A 19,764-nucleotide genomic window follows, 5' to 3' on the forward strand; every position below is an offset into this window, starting at 1 on the left:
TTAATTATCTCGGAAATTAATGTAGTAAGACTTTGAACCTAAGGAAAACAGCCAAACATAATATTTCATAAAGAAATGCATTCCTCACAAGCAGATTAAATTATTTCCTAAGTACACAGCAGGCATTCTTAGGAGAGCATAAATCATTTTTCGATTACTGTCCTACTTATTATCATGGCCACTATACTTGTAATGTTAATCTGTAATCAGAGAGCTTAAAGAAAAAGTGCCCAGACCTAGTTCAAGAAGTTATATAACTGATCTGATTAATAAATAAATAGTTAATGGATAAACAGATTAATGGCAGAACTGCAAAAACAAATCTGTCTTACACAATTTACTTTTTTAAAAATTAAACTAAGTATATATCATAAAAGGTCTAAAAATTTACATAACATTGAATTATTTTTAGAAGGCAAATATCCTTACTCTTACTTCATTAATTTTATACACAGTGAATAAAATCTTGAATTTGAAATGTGAAACATGTATTTTACTCTTTTAAACAAATACTGGCTTTTGAATTAAAGTAAAGGGCTTCCCAGGTGATGCAGTGGTAAAGATTCCACCTGCCAATGCAGGGGACGCAGGTTTGATCCCTGGGGTTGAGAAGATCCCCTGAAGTAGGAAATGACAACCCATTCCAATATTCCTGTCTAGAAAATTACATGGACAGAGGAGCCTGTTGGGCTACAGTCCACAGGGTTGTAAACAATCAGATGCGACTGAGCACAATGGATGATTAGTGTTCTCATGGTCCATCCAGCACTTCATTTTTTTTTATTTCTTAGAAGTTGCTGAAAGTCAACTAACTACTCATTTGAAAAGATTATTGATGAGAATCTTATGGCCATTACCTCAAATCTTGCCTATGAAAACAAAGATTTCAGCCGCTAGTATCAATATAATCAGCTGCTTCACAGTTCCTCTCCAAAACTGAGAAAAGGCGTATTAATTCAATCTCATTCTCTTTTCATTTTTACTAGTTTGCCTAATTTTACGTGTTCTTTTTCCTTCGAGGACTGTCTGACTAAGCCAGACCTTCAAATAATGCACTGGGTTGTAGAACAAATTTACAACTTAGAATCTGACTAATACTGATTGTCTATAAATAAAATTCTACTTTATTCTTTTCTGATAATATACCTATTAATATGTGAATATGAAAGTCATTTTATAATTTAAAAATTGATAATATTAAAATTAAACCATAAAAATGCAAATTAATAAATAAGATGTGCTAAATACATAAACTCACATTCTCTTGAAACACAAAGCAGCTCAGCAGTGCTGTTGCTTGTTCTGCAGACAGGTCATTGAAAAGGCCATTAAACATCATCTCAGTTAGAAGGAGCTCATCAGCACTGGACCACCACCACAAAAAAAAACACAAAACTCCAAATATCAGAGTATAAAAACACATATTATACCCACACATCCTTAAGACATAGTTTTAAATTGAGACTTATCTAACTAAGGAAATGGCAGGTCTTTATATTTATGAATAAATCAATAGTAAATGTGAAATGGGTGTCTCATATAAAGAGCTCATCCTAGCAAACACCAAAACAGATATTCATCGAAAAAATCTTTTCTTGACTCTCAGAATACCAAAAAAATCAGCCATTAGCATTTATTACCTAGGTTTAAGGACCTTTTAAATTGTTTGTAGCTCAATTAAATTTGAATTATTTTTACAAATAACTTTAAAAAACAGAAAATGAAAAACAACTTTATTAGACATCTTAATTAGAATGTATCCATAGCAGACACACATTTTGCAAACTTCCTACGATTTCTAAAAGAAAAGTCACAAACCATCAATCTTTACAGTAATAACTAATCAAAAAAAAAAGTCAAAAGCTAAATATGGGTTCCAAGTGATAAACAGAGTTAAGTTCCTAACAGCAAAAGCAAAAGGACAAAAATACAAATAAGACTACTTCTATAATCTAATGTGGGAGAGGCAGATGAGAAAGATAATAAGCACATGATAGCAATTTAGTAGAGATTTATATAGGCAATTATGCAAAAAAAAAAAGTTGAGACTAAAATCAATCTGAAGCAACTCAAAGCCAAGTTTCAGAAGATCTTGAAAAAAACATGCAGGAATGGGGAATGATGGAAAGGTCATGCTAAATGCAAGAAACATGTGTGGGATGTGGCAACAGAAGGGATACACAGCAAAGGGCAAGAATATACTCAATTATGGATTTTATTTTAAAAGCAACAGAAAATCATTGACAGACTTTTACCAAAGAATGACATGCTAGGATTTATGCTTTGGAAAGACAATTCTGAAAGCAAGAGAATAAAGAATGGGTTGCAGAAACTTATAAAAGGGATGTACTTCAGTTAGTGGGAACAGTTAAAACAGCACAGAGACAGAAAACAATCATGAAGATGTGGAAAGAGAGTAAGAAGGGAGAGGAGGAATCTAGGATGACTCCTCAGTTTTTGCCTGCAGTGGTTTTATTCTCCAAGATAGATCAGAAGGAGAGGCAAATCTGGGGGAAAAGTAATGTGCTTTGGTATATGATGTTGTTATCTTTATCTCTCTAAATATTCTTTCTTCCAAGACTAAATCTAGCTGCAGATATCCAAGAGAAATACATCAATTATTTAATAATATATTAAATTTATATTAATTTAATAATTTAAAATAAACTTAAATTAATATCAATCTTAATTTAATAATTCAATTATTGAATACTATATAACATCACAAAGAAATAATTCCAATAACATTAATTTTGGCATTTAAATAAGCAGAGCGATGTTATAGTCTAAATTTAAATCCTGCATACATTATTAACTTTATAGTACTGAGGTTTCTTTAATTACAAAGCAGGAAAGCTTAATTTTATCAAGGTTAAAGGAAAGCTATTCAATACAAGCCTGTGGGCCAAATCTAACACGAAGTGTTTTATATTTAGCTTGCATAGGAACCTAAAAACATAATCTGAAATATTTTGTGAACATTTAAAAATCAAGAGATTTCACAAAAAAAAAAAAAAAAAAGAAGAAAGAAACTAGATGCTTGACTTTTCTAAGTTATACTCTGATATCACATTATTTTGTAATAACTAACTGGGGCTGGGTAGTTGCTGCCTCCTTTTGTTGACCTAGAACTGTTCTGTCTGCCACAGAATCTTGGCCCCTGCAGATATCTGAAGTCGTATCTGAACTACATGATCCACAAGAACGATATGAATAAATCTTCATAAGGAATGTCCAAAAGCATTTACAAAGGCTTGTAATTTTCTGACCCCATTCATTAGGGCCTTGGTGAGTACATAAAAGCTACTTTGAGATGACTTTTATGAACTCACAGAGAGTGACTATGGCAAAATATTTTCAAAATGATGGCAGTCACAAGGGATCCTGAGCCAGAACCATCCTAAGGGACCACTCTTCTGGAATTTCTGACCCACAGAAACAACCAGAGAGAATGAAATGGCTTCTGCTTTAAGTCATTTAGCTTTAAGGTCATTTGTAATGTGGTAGAAGATTCCCAAAATAAACAGCTTATATCTAATATACAAAAGATTATATCTGATTTTAAGCTGTGGCATGCAAAACTTTACATAAAAAAGGACAATGATTTTAGTTTCAAGGTGGGAAACTGTTCGTAACTACAAAAAACTCGGAAGTATAAAAATTCATGTGTAAACTAAGACTACAGTTACATAAAAGTTCCACAGTGCTATAAAATAAAAAGGAAACATGAAAATACTAATGGTGTCTGCATTAATTAGTAAAATCCAAGATTTAAAACCAGTATTTTAATATGAAAAGCACCAAACTTTATTATTTTTAAAACGTTCTTTTTCCAAAAGATTAACAGGCCTCTTTTAAAATCAGTATTCCATTTTAGAATCAGTTTCCTAGAACAACCAGGTATTACCTGCTTATCTCACAAGCCACTCGTCCTTTCATCTCTATGACATCAGAAGATGTAGCAAATCCCAACCTCCTTAAAACACGTTTGCGACATTTGAGCTCATCCATTTGTAGGACAGTTCTTGCTTTCTTTAGTTCTCGCTTTGCGGATTTAATGTCTATTGCAATCTGAGGCATACAAAAGTAAAAAGAAGTTCAATAATAAAGTAAACAAAATAAAAATTATATTTATTCATGAAATGAAACAAAAAATATTATATTGGGGGGAGGGGTGGAGAGGAACATAGCAGTTTCTTACTATTCCAGGATATTATACAAGAGTGATGATGTTATCTGAGGTAGCAATCACATCAGCTCCAGCTTTTCATCCTTATGGAATTAGGGGCAACTCAAGAGAAGAAGGAAAGAAAGATGAGTGTATGAATCTTGTGCTCTTTCTCTTTTAAGCCCTCAAATTGCATAAAAATCTGCCTAAAAGCTGGACAAGGATTTAGCAAAGAAAATAAGTCTTTATTCTGTAGACAGAGATGAAAGTTTAAAAGGAAAATGTTATTTTGAGGTCATACTTTAGGTTAGATGTGTTTTAAAATTACATTAATCTGTAAATAGTTTATACTCATCAACTGTGACAGAGGATGACAGTACAAAGCAAAAAAACACTGGGATCCTAAAGTGGAGGCTTGAAGTTCAGAAAAACATTGACAGAAAGTTTAGGAACTGAGAAGCTGAAATTCAAAGACTTGGTATTTTGCAGATGCTTTATTAAGCTTCAACTGAGAAGTTAAAGGCAATGACTGTGCTCAGTAACTGACATTGACAGCTAACTATGAATTCTGATTCTTCAAGTGCTTTACATTATTTCATTTAATTCTTACAGCAGACATAAATGTGCATTTTACAAATGAGAAAACCGAGGCAGAGAGAGATTACCAAGTAAACTGGTCAAGATCACAGAGATAGAGAAAAATAAAAACTGGGATTCAAACCCAAGCTTGGGATTTGATGGGATTCAGACTCCAGAATTTAAACTCTTAGCAATTATTTACATTGCTATGAACTGACAAGTCACAATGCTAGGAGGATAAGAAGGAATGCTTTATATGTTACCTAGCATGCTACCTCTATGCCACCTGGCATGTTTATTAGGCCTATCAGAAAAAAAAATTATCTTCTAAAGTTTCTTTAGTTGAAGATGCACCTATGTTATTAGCATAGAAGATTGTGCTAAATATTCAGAGGCATACAAAGCTTACAGGTTGGTAGAAAAGAGTCTACTATTTAAGATTTTTACCTCAGTAATTTTTATACTGATTACATGTTGAAATGTATTCTGGATACACTGAGTTAAATAAAAATCTTATTAAAATTAATTTCACCTGTTTTTCACTTTTTAAAAAAGTGTCTACTAAAGAATTTAAAATTATGTGAGAAGCTTGTATTATATACTGCATGATGCTGTTTTAGATCTTTTTCTATATACCTTAAAAGAACACAGAATAGATTATCCATGTCTGTAAATACATGAATACACAGGTACAGCAGTTTTCCCCACAAAAGTGTGATCAGCTTCCTTTCCCACTTAATACAATCAGGATTTCTTTTCCAAAAAGTACATATACATTTACCTCATTCTTTTTAAGGGTCATTTTGATACCCATTGTGTGGATATGCACAATTCATGTATGTAACTTTCTACTGATGAACTCAGAGGTTGTTTACATTCATTTGCTTTTTCAAACAATGCTACAAGAACATCCTCATATTGCCTCACTTTGTAGAAAGCTGGGTCAGAGGGTATGAGGACTTAAAATGTTGACAGTTGAGAGTCAGATTCTGAAGGGCTTCCTAGGCGGGGCTGAGGAATGTTAAGTTTATCTTGAAGTCTCTAGGTCATAAAATTGTTAAGTCTTCATAGTTTTCTTAAAGTATAAGTAAGGGGGAACAGGGGAGATACCTATTATAATCTCACAACTCACAGTTTTCCTTTCAGTCTCTTTTGGTGTATAACTACTACTCAGCAAAAGTAAAAACATAGTCCACATCAATTTTAGGTCTTACTTTTAGAACTTGATGCTCCTGCATAAGCATTTTTTGCATGTATTGCAGTCTTTATAACAAGTTCATTTAGCCAGACTTTTAGCCAGACACTAGGGCCTTTTTGTTATATTTGAGCAGCTCAGATAATGCCTTTCTCTGGGGGTTCAAGTCACATTATCCATGGATACTCTCCAGTTATCACTCAACCAAACTCAGGTCTCTTTGTTCTTGTGTTGAAACTGTTAAATCTGATTCTCTGGTGTAGGGAGTAACTGGAAGCAGGGAGGGAGCTGCAAAGGTCCTGGTGAGAGGTGAGCAGGCGAGGATCACACTAGCATACTGTGAGCATACTCAGCTTTTAACGTCTCAGCTTCTCATTTTGAGAAGAAACCTTCATGGTGGGCCATGGCACAGTATATATACCACATGTTCACTGAGAACGTACTTGCTGTGCCCAGCATGGCACAGGGCCACATCATGTCAGTTCACAAAAAGCTAGGAAGGGGCAGTGCTGTGAAAACCATGAGCTGAGCACATTACTTGATTAGGCCAAGAAGTTTCTACTCATATTATTTATTCAGTAAATACCAGGCATCTACTTCATAAAAACAGGTCATTATGGGAGATATGAGAGAGTACAAGTAAGCTAAAATGAAACACCTGAGCCTAAGGAGCTTAAAATCTAGTTTGTGAGACAGAAAGACAAACACAGTAAGAGTGGCATGTGATAAAAGCTGAAAAAGCATAAAAACAAAGAGTTATAAACTTCAAGGAGAAAATGATATTTGGATATACAAGAGATTCTAGTTGAAGAGAAGTGGATAGTGGAAAGAAACGTGTTCACTTCAAAAAGCTTTTTCTAAATTCAATATTCAGAATGGCTGTAAGAATGCTTTAACTGGTTAGAGAACACAGCTAGTTACCCTAAAAAGGTAAACGACTACTTCTTACCACTAGAACAGCTATAATTAAAAATGCAGACAATAACAAATGTTGGGGAGGATGTGGAGAAACTGGAACTTTAATAAGCTGCTGAGAATATAAAATGGTGAAGCCACTTTGGAACACAGTTTGGCAGTTTCTCAAAAAGTTAAACACAGAGTTCCTCTATGACCCAGCAATTCTACCCAATTCCATCTAAGGGAAATGAAAACATATGTCCACACAAAAACTGTACACAAATGTTTATAGCAGTATTATTCATAACAGCCAAGAAATGGAAAAACTCCAAATGTTCATCAGCTGATGAATGGTAAACAGAATGCAGTATAACACATATATAAGAGAATATTTTTCAGCTATAAAAAGGAATACAAATTCATGCCACAACATGGATGAATCTTGAAGACGTTAACTAAGAAGACAAATACAGAGGCCACATATTGTATTATTTATATGAAACCTCCAGAACAGGCAAATCTATAAGGCAAAAATGAGATTTGCAGCTGCCATAGACTGGAGGGTAGGGAAATGGGGAGTGACTGCTAATAGGTATGAAGTTTCTTTTGTGGGTGATGAGAATGTTCTGGAGTTAGACAGTGGTTATAGTTGTAGACCATACTGTGAATACACTAACAACCACTAAATGGTATGCTTTAAAGGGATGAATGTTATGCTATGTGAATGATATCTCAATTAAAGCAATCAACTTTTTTTTGCTGGTAAGAATTGACAGCTAGACATCTTCCTGCTTTAGCTGATGAGACCAACAGAAAAATAAAATGAAAAAAATATATACTCTTTCATATAGTGAAATACATAGAATTCTATGATAAAAATGTTTCTGCCATACCTGTGCTTTTTTTTCACAAAGTGTATACACAGTTTCCAAATTTGGATCATTGTGAAGAGGATGAGAATACATTCGATGCTCAAAGGCCTCTACTTTCTGGATAACTTTTTTCAATCCTTGATCCTGAATGCCCATGTCATCAATAGGATCTAATAAGGGAACACCATCAGGAAAACGTTTCTGAACTTCCTGAAACAAAATATTTAAAATTCATTTTTCACCTCACAGATAATGTTAGTTAAGACTAAGCTAAACCACTATTTCCTTTTATGTTTTTCCTATGCACATAGACATGTATTATAACTTATTAATAATTCTAATATTTAGAGTTTAGTAAGTTCTGGATGTGGCACAACTTATTGATAAAACCCATTACTGTACATTTACTGCTATAACTTCTTGCCATTATAAATAATCCTAAACTGAACATCTCAAGTGTAAATTTTTTTCAATTTTCTGATTACTTCTTTGGGCTGATTCCTAGGGTGCGTGGTACTGAGTTGAAAGACTTAAAAAGACAAACTTTTTAAGGGACCCAGATTCCCACTGCTACATTTTTTTTTTCTAACATGATTTAACTACTAAATATAATGAACATGTGAACTCAGAGAAGAGATAGGTTATTACAGTCTGATATCCCACTGGAAGACTTTTAGGGTCTTAGATAGGCCTTAAACGTAAGATAGGATTTGGCCAGTTAGAAGGGTGCATGAGACAAGTGCTCGGGCCTGGTGCACTGGGAAGACCCAGAGGGATCGGGTGGAGAGGGAGGTGGGAGGGGGGATCGGGATGGGGAATACATGCAAATCCATGGCTGATTCATGTCAATGTATGACAAAAACCACTACAATATTGTAAAGTAATTAGCCTCCAACTAATAAAAATAAATAAAAAAAAAAAGAAAAAGTATCAGAAGCAAAAAAAAAAAAAAGGTTACCCACAAAATTTTTTGTAAAATTGTTAAGAGAATTATTCATTTTAAGAAGCCCACATATGGACTACAGCTTAAAAATTCCTACTCTACACGAAAAGCATCCAGTTTTCTCAGATTTTAGTATATGGCCTTTGCTACACAGTAAATGCTCTTCAAATATTTATTTACTAACCAACTAATAATTTTCCATAAGACTATTTTATCCATGTATTAACTATACTACAGTAGTCAAAAGTCTAGGCACATGATTTTATATACAAAAGCTTTTAACACATTATATAGTTACTTTCATTCATAACCAGTAAAGCAAATATATTTAACATACAACAGTGGTCACATTTTACTTTGTGAGCTCTCCTTTAGACTAACTTGTTGGTAGATTCAGAGAGGGCAATCTACATATAGATCTGCTGCCATGCCACTGTGTTTGTTAAAAATAACTGCCACTACTGGCAGTGTTTATAGTTTTTCTGAAAGAAAGCAATATATTTAAAAGCATATCAATTGCCTTGTTATACAATCTATTTATATTTACATAAAATTTATATTTAATTCATAAAATTAATGTGTATACCTGTATTGATTTTAGAACACTCTGTCTATTGTCCAGTGGTCGAAGGTCTTTAGGGATGTAAAGTCTAACACTGCTGATAGCAGACAGGAGATGCACCAAAACTGGAACAACCTACCAACAGAAAAGTTATATATATATAACAATTAACATTGCACATTTCCAAATTCTGCCATTTCCTAAATTTAGTTTGAATCCTTATAAGAAAACTGCATTTACATTATGTGACAGATATAATAAGTGGATAGTAACCATTGTGGAAGCTTATACATTAATAGAAACTATTTTGTTTTAAATATATTTATTTATTTGGCTGCACCAAGTCTTAGTCACAGCATGTAGTATCCAGTTTCCTGACCAGGCATCAAACACGGGCCCCCTGCATTGGAAGCCCAGAGTCTCAGCCACTGGACTATCAGGAAAATCCTTAGAACTATATTTAAAAAGTAAAAACAAATTCAAATCTTTAAGTAACAGGCTAACAAATGGTACATAAAAATAAGTGATTCCCTCAATACAGAATCCATACTTCATTCATTTTTGCATCCTCAGTAATTGGTACTTTTTGAATATCTAAAAGTACTACAGCACTACAAATGAAGGAAAAACTATTTAAGTGTAGATGGCCATGAAATATTCATGTAATCTCTGGATGGGCCAGAATGACTCTGTTAGACATCATCTTGAAAACCAACTATTTTCAAACTTTCCTCCATGCATTCTCCTGACAAGAATACCCTTCCCTCACCATCACACTGAAGCTGGCAAAGCAACAGTGATAAAAGTAATTTTCAGAATACACTGTTTAAAGTGTTAACCTCTACTAATCAACTATTATCCAAAGCTAGCTATATTCTAAGTCATCTTATTTTTTCTGGAAAAATAAATTCAAGATTTATTTCACAGGCAAAAGAAATAGCCACTTTACAAAGTCTTACACAAATGTTGATGAAAAGCTAAATTTCACATTACATACACTTAAAACTAGAGAAGGGAAAGGTAACTATGGAAATCCCATTTCCTCTTCATATTTCATGTAAAGGAAATAGATTCAGCCAACCCTAAATAGTGCTACACAATCACTGTAGTTGAGAGATGAGATTTCCTTACAAACTGCATTAATTGCCTATATCCAGTAGTCCTACTGAAAATATTAATTTGCAAAAGCAAATAATATTTATATGTATTCAACTTCTTAAGGTATACTTTCCCTCCCTGTTTCATTCTGTGCCCTTGTCATTCAACCACATCAGACAGAAAAACTAGGAATTATTTTTAAAGAGGGCTGTTCTGTGCTCTGCACATGCTGCTTCCATATCTTGGAATGCAGATGTATCTTTAAAAAGTTTCTAAAAAAAATTAAAATAAAATAAAAATAAAAAATAAAAAGTTCTAACATTCCTAAAAATTTGCCTAAATTTCTTTTTTTTCCCCCATTGATTCAATTTACTTTTTTTTTTTTTCATTTATTTTTATTAGTTGGAGGCTAATTACTTTACAATATTGTAGTGGTTTTTGCCATACATTGACATGAATCAGCCATGGATTTGCATGTGTTCCCCATCCCTATCCCCACTCCCACCTCCCTCTCCACCCCATCCCTCTGGGTCTTCCCAGTGCACCAGCCCCAAGCACTTGTCTCATGCATCCAACCTGGGCTGGTGATCTGTTTCACCATAGATAATATACATGTTTCGATGCTCTTCTCGCAAAACATCCCACCCTCAGCTTCTCCCACAGAGTCCAAAAGTCTGTTCTGTACATCTGTGTCTCTTTTTCTGTTTTGCATATAGGGTTATCATTACCATCTTTCTAAATTCCATATATATGCGTTAGTATACTGTATTGCTCTTTATCTTCCTGGCTTACTTCCCTCTGTATAATGGGCTCCAGTTTCATCCATCTCATTAGAACTGATTCAAATGAATTCTTTTTAATGGCTGAGTAATATTCCATAGTGTATATGTACCACAGCTTCCTTATCCATTCATCTGCTAAATTTGTCTAAATTTCATTACTTCTTTTATAAGCTTACAACATGCATATATCTTCGATAAGTCACCTCCTTGAGCACAAAATGCTCCCTCCGTATCTCTAAACCCCTTAAAGTCAGAGACTATGTATACTGATGCAATTCATGCTTACGCATGTCCACCTTAATTTCGTTAGTAAGACATGCTAAAGTAAACTGAATAGAAAATGGTTTTTCAGCGGAGGAAAGACACTCAGTTGGCCCACAGGGTTCAGTGAAGGCTTCTCTGGAGAGATTGTTAACTGAACCAAATGAAATCGTATTATTAAGAGCTGCAAAGTTTCTCGTTATCTTTAAGTAAAACAGGCACAGATGCTTATGCTTAATAAAATCTGGGCCTAGAACATGGTAGACAACAAACAGTTTTCACCTAAAATACTAACTCCAATGAATTACTCATCAGATCATTTTCTTAGAAAGAGTCTAAGCTTTGAATGTAAAAGGGAGCCATGAATTATTATCAATGTATGCCAGGAGAGAAGGAGAATGTTGGGATGTATGCCACATATTTGCCATTCCAAGTTGCAGCAACTTAAAAGATTCCTTCGGCTACAATGAATATACGCCAGATTGGGAGAATTTTAGCCTAATTTCAGGCAAGCAGTCAATTGATAAAATAAATGTTAGGGAAAGCTAAATCATATACGTTTCAATGGTGGTGGAATTCTAGAGAACAAAGAAGAGTGAGGAACAAAGACCAAAAGCTAGGTGGCATTCAGAATTATAGATAACTAGGCTTTTAAATGATTATTTTAAAATGTTTAACAATACAGTCTTTCTAATACTGTCAACTCTGAGTCTCACATTCATTTCATCGATCCAAAGCAACAGACTATGATGCTGCAATGGCCGATTTTACTTTGTAGAAACCAATGCCTATTATGACAAGTATCACTACAATGACCTTTCTTCAAAGACCTAGCCAATGTACCATATACTTAAAGCACTATTTAAAAATAACAAAATTTTGGTATATTGGTCTACAAAAAGATCCTTGAAAAGTCCTCAATAAGGTTTACTTACAATTACTCTATATTAATTATTTTAAAATAAAATAGGAGACATTCAATATGAGTTTCTAATGTGGCAAACTGAATGCTTTGCACTTAATTAAAAGGACGTATATTAAATTATTTTAAGGAAACTTAGAACTTATTTTCAAAAGACTGGCTATTTTCAGTCATTATTTTCACAGGAATGCAAAAAAAGTATGGATGGAATAAAGTGTAAAATTAAACAATCACAAATTAATGATAAAACATCTTTTTAGCCCAGGTAAATTCCAGCTTCATTATTAAATTCTTTATCCTTTACTATGTCACTAATTACCTTGCCGTAATTTGATAAAGGGATTAATCATCTTACTGGTTTCAGATGGCTTTAATAAACCTTGAAAACTTCCAATTTAGAAATCATGTTTATTTTAATCACATTCAGGAAATCCAGTGATTATAAATATCTGAAATCTAGAAATGAAAAGTAAAGTACAAACCTGCATCTCTCCCTTCTCATCAGATTTAGCTGGCTTTGCAGCCTCAGTAGCAGAATTTTTCAAGCTTTCTTTGCTACAGCGCAGAAGTACTTCTACTACATATAACGGATCCAGTTCACCAGAATTAGGCTAGAAAAAAAAAACACGGGATAAAAGTATATCAATTTTCAAAAACTGGCACACAAATTATAAGTCCCATGTGTACAGTAATTATGTTCTTGCATTTAGCACTATGACTGGCATATACTACACAATGTCTCCTTCATGAAATGAAGCCTGTCTCTCTTCATCCTTCAACATGCTCCACTGGATGAGAAAACAGAGGAATTACTTGATATGAATTTAAATAGTACGATTACTGTCACCTGATATGCCATCGTTAAGTTTCTAATGATCAGCTTATTATTATAGTTCATTTTATGCTAGAATTAGAAAATGAAACCAAAAGAATGATCAGTATCAGAAAATAAATATGTATCTTCAAATAACTCTCATTAAACAAGATGAAAAATACACTGAGAGTAGATTATTTTAGTTTTTGATTCAATATTTGAATAATCTCTTTTGTTTAAAATTAGGTAAATAGAGAAGTTATTTTTTTCATTAAAGTACAGTTTACAGCTTCCCTGGTGCCTCAGATGGTGAAGAATCCGCCTGCAATGTGGGAGACCTGGGTTTGATCCTTGGGTTGGAAAGATCCCCTGGAGAAGGGCATGGCTACCTACTCTAGTATTCTTGTCTAGAGAATCCCATGGACAGAGGCGCCTGGCAGGCTACAGTCCATGGGGGTCATAAGGAGTCAGACACGACTGAGCAACTTTCACTTTAACAGTTTACATTTACAAAGCTGTATTCATTTCTGCTAAACAATTCAGCTATACATACAGTGCAATCTTTTTATATTCTTTTCCATCATGGTTTATCACAAGACATTGAATATAGTTCCCTGTGCTATAATAGTAGGACCTTGTTGTTTATCCATTTTATATTAATAGCTTGCACCTGCTAATCCCAAACTGCCATTCCATCCCTCCTCTACCTCTCCCTCTTGGCAACCACAAGTCTGGTCTCTATTTCTGTGAGTCTGTATCTGTTTTAGATAGATTAACTTGGGTCATATATTAGATTCCACATATAAATGATATCATATTTGTCTCTCTCTGTTTGACTCATTAGTACGATAATCTCTAGTTCCATCCATGCTGCTGTGAAGGGTATTATTTCATTCTTTTTATGACTGAACAGTATTCCATAGTATACATGTATCACATCTTCTCTATTCATTTATCTGTTGATGGAAATTTCGACTGTTTCCATGTCTTGGCTATAGTGAATAATGAACACAGGGGTGCATGTATCTTTTGGAATTATAGCTTTGTCCAGATACATGACAGGAGTCAGATTGCTGGATCATATTCTTGGGCTTTCCTGGTGACTCAGATGGTAAAGAATCCGCCTGCAATGTGGGAGACCTGGATTCGATCACTGGCTTGGAAAGATCCCCTAGAGAAGAGCATGGCAACTCACTCCAGCATTCTTGCCTAGAGAATCCCCATGGAGAGAGGAGCCTGGCGGGCTACAGTCCACGGGGTCACAAAGAGTCGGACACGACTGAGCGACTAAGCGCAGCACAACATGGCAACTCTACTTTTAGTTTTTTGATGAATCTCCATGCCGTTTTCCATAGTGGCTGCACACATTCACATTCCCACCAAAAATACAGGTAGGTTCCCCATAAGGGGTAGTTATTTTGATCAAGAGGAGAACAGGGAAAGAAGCGATTACTTGATCTCCTCCCATCCCTCCTGCACAGACTTATGCAAAAATTGTCAAAAAATACCCATTAATTCATGCCTACAACCTATTTCTATACTAACGTATGAATTTGCCTAAGAATAGTAAAATATATCTTCAAAACAAATCAAAAGTATAATCATAATCAATTAAACCTCTGAGTACAAATTTCTTCAAAGAAAGCATAAACTCCATTTTCCAATTCAAAAGGGAAACTAGTTTTGTCTCAGCATGTTTTTTTTTCCCCAAATATGATAATTTTTAAAGGATTTTTAAAACAATTTTCAGTATGGTATAGATACAAAGCAAAGACAGGGTATGCTGAACTACCAAAATCACTTACAACATTACAGAGATATTCTCAAGTACTAGTATGGAAAATCATTCCAAAGCCTCCTTTTTAGGAGCATTAAATGAAAACTTGCTATTATATTTATTTCCTAAGATGATAAAACTTCTCTCGGCAAATGTTTTCTAGTTCTGTACTCTGATAAAGATAGAACAATAATATCACCCGTCACATAAGAGAAATATAGTTTTGATAATCAAGATTGTAGAATGTAAAGCAACAACACGCAATACTAATGATGCATTTTTATCTCCTTAAAATGATTTAAAATATTTTTTTCTTTAGTATGCATTTTCCCTCTGTGGACAAAGAATGTCATGTCACCTGCCAAATGAGAAAACAAAGAATGATGCATCCATTACCAATTGCAGCCACCGCTGATGGTGGATCCTGAGGGGAACTCAGGACTAAGACAAAACAGGCTGCCAGCCATCAACCTATCAGCCTCTCAGCCACCCCATCCCAAGGGTTCACTCTGAGGGGATTCAGGGCAGAGAAAACAGGACAGTTAAGGTGCATATCAAAGGAACAATTTCAATAAGCCCAGGCTCCTGCATCTTCCCAAACACAGAGAAATGTTAAATTCATTTACTCAAGGTGTCCGGTTTTCTTTAATTAACAGCAGTAGCTCTGACTACCTAGTTTTTGTTTACAAAAACTTTCTATGTATCTGACTCCACACTTCCATCTTCAAAACAATCCCTCAAAGCTATCTGAGAGGTTGTTTCTTTGGCTTAAATCCTCTGTTTAAGTCTGACAAATAAAACATAATTCTCAACTTTCAGGGTATACATTTTTTTCCCGTCGGCAGTTTTGCTGACCAACAAATAAACTTAAGAGTAAAGTACTTCTCTCCTTTGTCTGAACTTCATGAAGATCCAGAGTCTTGGTACTAGCAGAGGTCAACTGGGTCTGTCTCCCTTCTTGGAGTCAAGATATTTGGTAGTAAATTCCTTTAGACACTCAGTGGGATACCCTCAGTTGAAAAATACTAAGAAGACTGCTCAGTTAAAAAACAGAGTAAGACTGGACTGGCTAATGATGTGGAAGACGGGCTTGCTGTTTTCCTTGAACTGACTTAGTTCAGTCGCTCAGCTGTGTCCAACTCTTTGCAACCCCATGGACTGCAGCACGCCAGGCCTCCCTGTCCATCACCATCTCCTAGAGTTTACTCAAACTCATGTCCATTAAGTCGGTGATTCCATCCAACCATCTCATCCTCTACTGTCCCCTTCTCCTCCCGCCTTCAATCTTTCCCAGCATCAGGGTCTTTTCCAATGAGTCAACTCTTCACAACAGGTGGCCAAAGTATTGGACTTTCAGCTTCAACATCAGTCCTTCCAATGAACACCCAGGACTGATCTCCTTTAGGATGGACTGGTTGGATCTCCTTGCAGTCCAAGGGACTCTCAAGAGTCTTCTCCAACACCACAGTTCAAAAGCATCAATTCTTCAGTGCTCAGCTTTCTTTACAGTCCAACTCTCACAACCATACATGACTACTGGAAAAACCATAGCCTTGCTTAGACGGACCTTTGTTGGCACAGTAATGTCTTCGCTTTTTAATATGCTGTCTAGGTTGGTCATAACTTTCCTTCCAAGGAGTAAGCGTCTTTTAATTTCATGGCTGCAGTAACCATCTGTGGTGATTTTGGAGCCCCAAAAAATAAAGTCTGCCACTGTTTCTCCATCTATTTGCCATGAAGTGATAGGACTGGATGCCATGATCTTAAGTCAACTTTTTCACTCTCCTCTTTCACTTTCATCAAGAGGCTCTTTAGTTCTTCTTCATTTTCTGCCATAAGGGCGGTGTCATCTGCATATCTGAGGTTATTGATATTTCTCCCGGCAATCTTGATTTCAGCTTGTGCTTCATCCAGCCCAGTGTTTCTCCTGATGTACTCTGCATATAAGTTAAATAAGCAGGGTGACAATATACAGCCTTGATGTACTCCTTTCCTGATTTGGAACCAGTCTGTTGTTCCATGTCCAGTTCTACCTCTTGCTTCCTGACCTGCATACAGATTTCTAAGAGGCAGGCCAGGTGGTCTGGTATTCCCATCTCTTTCAGAATTTTCCACAGTTTATCATGATTCACACAGTCAAAGGCTTTGGTACAGTCAAAAAGCAGAAACAGATGTTTTTCTGAAACTCTCTTGCTTTTCTGATGACCCAGCAGATGTTGGCAATTTGATCTCTGGTTCCTCTGCCTTTTCTAATTCCAGCTTGAACACCAGGACCCAGGAGAAAGGAGCAGTGACCTCACAAGAGACTGTGCTGGATTTGCCTGTGGGTGTCCAGAGTCTCCAGCAGAGGCATGGGTCAGTGGTGGCCTGCTGCAGGGTTGGGGGCACTGAGTGTAGCAGGACATGCATGGGATCTTTTGAGGGAGGTCACCATTATCTTCATTAAAGTGAAACTGAAGTCGCTCAGTTGTGTCTGACTCTTCTCGAACCCATGCTTACCAGGCTCCTCCATCCATGGGATTTCCCAGGCAAGAATACTGGGGTGGGTTGCCATTTCCTTCTCCAATGGATCTTTCCGACCCAAGGATCAAACCCAGGTCTTCTACATTGCAGTCAAATTCTTTACCACTGAGCCACCAGGGAAGTCACTGGAGAAGGGAATGGCAACCCACTCCAGTAGTCTTGCCTAGAGGGTTCCATTGACAGAGAAGCCTGGCAGGCAAAGAGTCAGACACGACTAAGTGAATAACACTTTCACTTCACTTTTACCTATTTCCCACCTGGGAAGGTGAGAGCTTCCCTTGTGGCTCAGCTGGTAAAGAATCTGCCTGCAATGCAGGAGACCTGGGTTTGATCCCAGGGTTGGGAAGATCCCCTGGAGAAGGGAGAGGCCACCCACTTCAGTATTCTGGCCTGGATAATTCCGTGGACTGTATAGTCCATGGGGTCGCAAAGAGTCAGACACAACTGACATGACTGTAGCCTGCCAATCTTCTTCATGAGATTCTCCAGGCAAGAATACTGGAGTGGGCTGTCAGGCCCTTGGATCTTCCCAACCCAGGGAGAGAACCCAGGTTTCGTGCATTGCAGGCAGATTCTTTACCATATGAGCCATATGGATTCACAAAAGACCCCAAATAGCTAAAACAATCTTACACACTCTGATTCAAAACTATACTACAAAGCTACAGTCATCAAAACAGCTTGGTAGACACACAAAAAAAGACACAGATCAATGGAAAAGAACAGAGTTCAGAAATGGACCCACACTTATACTGGCAATTAATTAATCTACAACAAAACAGGCAAGAATATAGAATGAGGGAAAGACAGTCTCCTCAACAAATGGTGTTGGGAAAACTGGACAGCTATATGTGGAAGAATCAAATCAGACTGCTTTCTTGTACTATGCACAAAAATAAATTCAAAATGTATTAAAGACTTAAATGTAAGGTATGAAACCATAAAGCTGCCAGAAGAAAACACAGGCAATGAAGTCTTTAACACTGGTCTTAGCAATATTTTTTCAGACCTGTCTCCTCTGGCAAGGGAAATAAAATCAAAAATTAAAAAAAAAATGGGACTACATCAACCTGAAAAGGTTCTGCTCAGTGAAGGAAACTATCAACAAAACTTAAAGATCACCTACTGAATGGTGAAAGATATCTGCAAGCGCTATATCCAATAAAGGGTTAGGGGGCTCAGTGATGAAGAATCCTCCTGCCAAGTAGGAGATGTAGATTTGATCCCTAGGTCAGGAAGATCCCCTGGAGAAGGAAATGGCAACCAACTCCCGTATTCTTGCCTGGGAAATGCCATGGACAGAGGAGCCTGGCGAATCACATAAAAGTGAGATGAACTACATGTGAGTCCACAGGGTCTCAGGTTCAGACACAACTTAGTGACTAAAGAACATACAATTTGATATCAAACAAACAAACAGAAAAATAACTAAAAAATGGCAGAGGAGCTGAGTAGACATTTTTCCAAAGAGGAAATACACATGGCCATTGGGTACATGAAAAGATGCTCAACATCACTAATCATCAGGGTAATGCAAATCAAAATCACAATGAGGTATCATCTCACATCTGACAGAATAGCTATTATTAAAATGGCAAGAAATAAGAAGTTGTGGAAAAAAGGGAACCCTTGTGCACCTTTGGTGGGGACGTAAATTGGTGCAGCCACTATGGAAAACCGTATGACAGTTCCTCAAAAAGCTAAGTATATAACTACCAAATGATCCAACAATCTTGTTCCTGAGTATTTATTTGAAGAAAACAAAAACACTATTATCCAAAAGGAAATGTGCATGCACCCTTACATTCTTTGCAGCATTACTATGTATCTTACAAGAGTCAAGATGTAGAAGTAAGCCAAGAGTCCACTGATAGAGGAAAGGATGAAGATGTCGCTCACACACATAAACACAGGGGAATATTACTAAGCCATGAAAAAAAGAATGAACTCTTCCCATTTGCAGCAACATGGATGGATGGACTGGAAGGAGTTAGGCTAAATGAGATATGCCAGATAGGGAATGACAAATATGGGATGATTTCACATAACTGTAGAATATGAAAAACAAAACTGATCAACAAACATAACTGAATGGTAACAAAGTCACTGACACAGAGAGAAGATGGTTGTCAGAAAGGATGGGGGAGGGGAGAGAGGAAAGAAGTAGGTGAGGGAGATTAAGAGGTACAAATTTTCAGTTATAAAATAAATAACTCATAGGCATGAAATGTACAGTGTGGGGAATACAGCCTATATCTTTTCATGGTGACAACTAAAAGTATCAAGGTGAACACTTTGAAATGTATAGAAATATACCATGTTGTGTAACAGGAACTAATAGTGTTGTGGGTTAATTATGCTTCAAAAACAA

The 19,764-nt window shown here is 36.0% G+C and overlaps 1 protein-coding gene across 1 annotated transcript in view; it reads right to left on the reverse strand.

The window, feature by feature from the left end:
• Positions 1-19,764, reverse strand: part of MTREX (Mtr4 exosome RNA helicase) — a 91,998-nt gene that overhangs the window by 15,567 nt on the left and 56,667 nt on the right. Inside the window, exons 19-23 of the mRNA XM_061129785.1 lie at positions 12,762-12,890; positions 9,241-9,351; positions 7,733-7,921; positions 3,908-4,071; positions 1,259-1,364 (exon numbers count right to left, since the gene is read on the reverse strand). Coding sequence (XP_060985768.1) covers positions 1,259-1,364; positions 3,908-4,071; positions 7,733-7,921; positions 9,241-9,351; positions 12,762-12,890 — 699 coding nt within the window. The remainder of the gene's footprint in view (positions 1-1,258; positions 1,365-3,907; positions 4,072-7,732; positions 7,922-9,240; positions 9,352-12,761; positions 12,891-19,764) is intronic.

This window comes from Dama dama, chromosome 25 (genome assembly GCF_033118175.1).
Source record: "Dama dama isolate Ldn47 chromosome 25, ASM3311817v1, whole genome shotgun sequence".
NCBI lineage: Eukaryota > Metazoa > Chordata > Mammalia > Artiodactyla > Cervidae > Dama > Dama dama.